This window comes from Malania oleifera, chromosome 10 (genome assembly GCF_029873635.1).
Source record: "Malania oleifera isolate guangnan ecotype guangnan chromosome 10, ASM2987363v1, whole genome shotgun sequence".
In the NCBI taxonomy this organism is placed as follows: Eukaryota; Viridiplantae; Streptophyta; class Magnoliopsida; order Santalales; family Ximeniaceae; genus Malania; species Malania oleifera.
In genome coordinates this window covers 94,975,495-94,981,494 of record NC_080426.1, presented here as the reverse complement: position 1 = coordinate 94,981,494, position 6,000 = coordinate 94,975,495, and the positions used below count along the sequence as shown (strand labels likewise).

The following is a 6,000-nucleotide window of genomic DNA, read 5'->3' as shown; positions in this document are numbered from 1 at the left end:
CTCTAGGAAGGATCAAATTCCATTCAAAATGGAATCACCCAAGATTGAAGAACACTATTTGGTTTAGACGAATAACATTGAAGAAATTTTAAAATACAATCATATTGAGAGACATAAGGAGTCTTCCGATAACAAATTTTAGTGTTTTCTAGTGACTAGAATAGAATGAAAAATAAGTTAATTTTCAAAAGCGCCCTTACTAAAAAATCATTTATTTTTACACTATTTCAATCATACAGCATCAAGTAAATTTTAATTTGTTTCCTCAGATTTTGCCATAAAATAAATGGTGGCTGTCATGGAATGCTAGATGAGCTGTGTTCCAAAGAAGTCCCAAAGCTGAGTTTGTATATAAACCATCATATTTCACTAATATTGCATGCTAACTATCTGTCTAATTCAAAGTCAAATGTAACATAGAGAGCCAGAGACAGATAATTACCCTGAACCACCCTAAATAGAATTTGAACTACATCTTTTATTCTCAAAATTTCCATCATGCAAAAATACAAAAAGAAAGAAAATACCTCAAAAATATGAAAAATCTAGGTTACAATACCTTCAGTGAGGCAACAACGAGAGGTAACATGAACCATGAGCAAAAATGAGAAGATGAATTTATCCTCTTCTAGTCATTGTAATCTAAACCGTCCTCGTCATCATCAAGCTCAACTTCCCCATCATTGGAGCCACCCAAGAGAGAGAGAAAAACTAGAACAGCAACCAGCTGCGTCACCAAGAAATATTTGGCCCTTCTTCTAAATGTTTTCTCTTCCTCTGTTTTTTCCCTCTTTGGTTTGCTCTTGCGTTTTGAACCTAATAAATAAGACACCATATTTACATCAGTTCAAAGTTTGTGCAAAATTAAAGGGTTGCCAAGCCAATTCAACAAGACAGCTCTGGCCAAAACTCTTGAGCAGGGAAAAATAAAACAATGAAGCACAAAAAACATGTGGTATGATCTGCACAAGGTGAAAACTCTATGAATCAGATCATCAATGAGGTGAAAATACTCAACCCACATTAAGAAATGCGCAATTGAATGTGCAACTGCAGCTCTTGGGCAATGGTTGCAAAAACTGACAGGATTTTTTTTTAATTTAATTTTCAATCTAAAATAAATAGGGATTGACTTTTTTAAAGATCAACCAACACATTAACAAGAACCCTTGGATCAGCCACCATGGCCCTTCTTTAAAGACAGGATTTTTTAAGCTTCTGATACAACGAACACATTAATGAGAGTCCTTGGATCAGCCACCATGGCTCTTTTCACCCGTGTCCTCTACTTGTTATTTAGCTATAAATTTGATAGACAAGGAACACCTCCAATTGTATGAATTGGCCAACAATCATATTTTAGGAAGAAAAGGACCTGAGTTTGGCTTCCTGCAGCCACTCCATTTGGAATTTTTCCAGTTTACCCAGTGCACATGTGTGGAGCTGTCTGTGTAGTCAAGACTAGTTCCACCTCTCGTTGAGGAAACCCCAGCACCATTAAGGACCACTACCTAGTGCTGAATAGTCCTAAACTTCAGCAAATTTTCATGGAGGGAGAGGCAGAACTCAAACCTAAGCAATTGCACTTGGCAGCCGGAGGCTTTCAGCCCTGAGTTTCAGAAAATTCCAACAATTTTGTTTTGGTTATGGTTAGAAGGATTTCTTATTCTCCTTTTTGCACATCGTTTCTTCTCTAATGAAATCATCTTTTGTTGCTACAAAGAAATTTCTTCCTTCTCTAATGAAATAATCCTCCTGCCATTATTTCTAAATAAAATTCTAAACACCAATACCCCATAATACCTTGCTGAAACATAAAATCTATACTCTATTATAGCAAGGACATGTAGATAAGACAATATTATCAACCTATAAAAATAGAATTTATACTAAAGAAATACACGTGGAAGCAGTTATTATCTTACTCCAATTTGAAGGACCTCTTCTTGGAGCTGATGACGAAGGGCCTGAGTGGCACGGTGGAATAGAAGAAGATGATGAAGCAGCTTCTACAAACTGTGTCTTAAGTTCCTCAGCGTACCTCACAAGATTATTGTGCTCTAGAAACTTGCTCCGCAACACTGACGTTTCCTGTTGGAACATAATTAAAGGCTGAAGGAACAAGCTTACACTATGCATTTAGAATAAAAGAGTAAAAGCACAAAGAACACGATGGACAATAAAAATTATGGTTGAACCAAGTCTGCTTAATCAACAATAGAAAACAAAATCAGTTTTTCAGTTTTTTTTTATTAAGAAAAGAAGCTTTGTTGACTAGCAAAGAGAAATAGATACAATAAAGAACAAGAAGTCCTCACTCATGAAAACAGACAAGAAAATTCAGCATACACTTAATAAAGCCACCCAGTCCAGATTGACATCCTAAAACAGCATTTACTAAAAATAGCCTGCGCTACAAGCACAAAGAGAAGCCAAATACCACACCCTGTCCCAAAGAAGCTCCATTGATAATGTTTTCCCAAAAAAAAATTCTAGCATTCCTTCCAACCAAATTCCCCATAACACAGAGCAAAGAGCACACTTCCACTAACTCTTTAACATCCTTACCTTTTGCAAAACCAGCAAAAGAAATAGTAAGGAGCCCCTCCTCCAACTTCGGACAAACCCGCAGTTCACCAAGAGCTCCAAAAAGTGTGTGCCACAAAGCCCCATGCAAATGAACATCGTAGAAGCAAAAGAGATGCATCCTTAGACCTACACACACAAACACAAGACACATCAGGAGGCAAAGATTAGAGAGCATCCCACTTTACGGCAAATTGTCGGTGTCAAGTGTCAGTGTACCACCAGCCAAACAAACACCTTCATCTTAGAAGGAACTTTAGCCTCCCATGTACCCCCCAATATACAGGAAAAAAATACATTAGCCTTGATAAGGTGAAAAAAGAAATATTTATGCAAATGCTCCGCAGATTTATCCAAACACCAAATTCTTCCATCATTCTTTACCAGAGACGGCAACTCTCCAGCTCCCCACCCCCTTTTTTTTCTCCCCCAACTCAACATCTTCCTGAAACCTCTACCCAATTGAACTGAAGGAGAAAAAAAAAAAAGATGAACCTGTGAAATGAGCCTCCAAGGACTTAAGAACTTCTAAAATCCCAAATTATCATCCAATCCATTAACTTGTATGCAAAATTTACATTTTATTGCTTTCTAAATAAGGGAATTCACCCCCAAGGTAGACCAATATAGCTATTTAGCCAAAAGGGCAGAATCTTTATACAACCAAGACCCAACCCTCCTTCCTTCAACCTACACACCATCCTTCACTTAACCAAATGATGTGTCCTTACCCCTACACTTGACAAAGAAAATCCCTCATAACCCTCTCAATCTTTTGAGCTACTTTTCCCGGAATCCTAAAAATAGATTAAAAAAATAAAGAGGAATGGTAAAAGGCTGGCCTGTATGTGAGTAATTCCACCACTTAAAGATAACAATGCTCCTTTCCAACCATTCAACTGCTTAGCTACCTTGGTCACCACCTGATCCCAAAAAAATGAAGAGTGTGGCTTTCCACCCAAAGGGATTCCAAAATAGGTCAAAGGCCACTCTAAAACACCACAGCTAGGGAGGCCAGCTCCAAATTAAACTAAGATTTCCCAACATTTAAACTCAATTCCAATGGAAATTTTGATGGCCTCAATTTACAGAAATTTCTTTCAATTTTGATATTGATTTAAAGAAATAATGGAAATTTATAGTAAATGATGGAAATTTCTCGAAAACTTTGGGAAATATTAAAATACATGGTTATGCATAATTTGGGATCAAAATAAATTAAGAAAATGCATTCATGACCAGTTTTTAGGTTGTAGGGTATATAAATTGCAAGGCAGTAAAAAACATTTATTATTATTATTATTACCAAAGGTAGGTGTTATAATTGGGTAAGGGTATATTGGGAATTGGGAGGGACAAAATAATAGTCCTTAGACTCGCAATCTCCTCAGGGTTAGCCCAACAAAAAATGATGCTGTTAGCAAAGGGGGCGTGAAAGACTCTCAACCATGAATGCTTCAGCCAACAATAAAACCAGATATGAGTTCATTATCCTCCACTCTTGACAGCATTTACTAAGTAGTTGCATTACCATAATGAAAAAGAAAAGGGAAAGAGTCTCATTGCCTTAGCCCTCTAGAAGATTTGTGTGTGTGTGTGTGTGTGTGTGGGAAGCGGGGGAGAGGGGGGGTGGGGGGAGAGTGGGGAGTGGGGATGCTGCCACTCTTAAGGGGGAAAGTGCGCATATGACACCCATCCTAACCCACTTCCTCGATCTAGACCCAATCCAATCCTCTCAAATACATAAAACTAAAAATTCCGTAAAACATGATCGTACTCCTCCATGTCCAATTTACAATTACCCCATTAGTACAATCCTTAAATTTGATGTCTATCACTTCATGGCAATTATGGCTACATTAAGAATTTGGCAACACCCCCCCCCCCCCTCTACCCCCTCCCAAAACACCCAATAAAAGCATTTTAGAAGGCCCCGCCACTTCCACAATTTCTTTTAACTCGTTAGCTTAGGTTCCAGCCTAGTTTGTAGATGCAACCTTAGTTATCAATTTGTAGATACAACCCACAAGACTAGTAGGTCTAAAGTCCTTAAAGCTGACTGCCCTCACTTTCTTCGGAACCAAAACAGCAAGAGCATTGTTAATTCAGCTCACCAATTTTCCAGTGTCATAAAACTCTTCAAATAACTTCACCACTGAGTCCAAACCTCCCCTCACCTCCCCACCCAAAAAAAAAGGCCCCAATTCTCTAAAAGAAACATCTTGAGGTTCCACCCCTAATCTCCATTGCACTCCCAAACAGCCTCCACAACATGGTTTTAAATCTCGATAGCGGGTAGTGTAACGTAACGGACACAGACCGGAAGCGCAAGTAGTGGATGTTACATAATGGTAAGCAGGTGTAATGGCTGTGAATTTTTTTGAAGCACGCACAACCTTGCGCATATTAGCATACTTGCATGTTTTAAGCTTTTAGCCCTTCTTGGAAAGAGTTTGTGTATTTTGGATCCTTTAGCTTGAGTAACTAAGTTATTTGGTAAGGACAACAAGTTTACATTTGTTTTAAACCACCATTGATATAAAAATTATGTGTGTGCGCGTATTTAATAAAACAAAATACACACTCCACTAATCTATTAGACACATAATACATATGAATAATACAAATATAAAATAGCTAGAAAAGAAAAAAGGTTTAAGTTGAAAAATATAGAACATAAATATCACATTACTAATATTATCAAAATAAAATATTTTCCTAACAAGTTAGTATTTTCAAATTGTAAATTAATGCATTTCTTGTGAGTATTAAAAGAAATAGTAAATTTTGTATTATCGTCATCCTCATTATAATCTTTTCCCCCTCTCGCCACATGGTATATTGAGAATGATTTATGAAGAGAAGGAAAATGTGAGAAGAAAAAGTAAAAAATAAAATAATTTTTTGGTGTAACAATCCTATAGTGGTTACGTAACGGCCATAGTGGCCTTTACGTAACAGTAGCGGTCCGTAAAGGCCGCTACAGCCGTGATTTTTCTTCCCACCGATTTCGCAGTGTGTAACGGTATCAGTAACCCAAAAAACCGTTACGTAACGGCATTACGTAACGGTTGCGACCATTATTTAAAACCATGCTCCACAACCTCCTTATCTTCAAAATGATTTTACAACCATACGGCTTCGCCTTTCCCCATGTTTTCAAAGAACAAGTCCTCCACCAAAGGTCTCCAATTCGAAATCTTCACATAAAGATTTGTAGTATTGTCAAATGTGTACCTTCAACTTGCCTACCATCCATGTCCACCTTGGTGATGAGGTTGACATTGTAGTGATAGTTAGCTAATCTATGAAAGAATTTGGTATTTTTGTACCCCCTCCTTCAGCCAAAGAGCTTAAGAGCCCTAAACTTCTGCCTCCAAAAGATTTCCCCCATCCTGATAAAATCAGCCAACT

The 6,000-nt window shown here is 37.6% G+C and overlaps 1 protein-coding gene across 1 annotated transcript in view; it reads right to left on the bottom strand.

Annotated features, from left to right (window-relative positions):
• Positions 1-344: 344 nt before the first annotated feature.
• Positions 345-6,000, bottom strand: part of LOC131166253 (mitochondrial outer membrane import complex protein METAXIN) — a 43,155-nt gene continuing 37,499 nt past the window's right edge. The window contains exons 5-6 of the mRNA XM_058124616.1: positions 1,926-2,091; positions 345-816 (exon numbers count right to left, since the gene is read on the bottom strand). Coding sequence (XP_057980599.1) covers positions 629-816; positions 1,926-2,091 — 354 coding nt within the window. The 3' untranslated portion in view covers positions 345-628. The remainder of the gene's footprint in view (positions 817-1,925; positions 2,092-6,000) is intronic.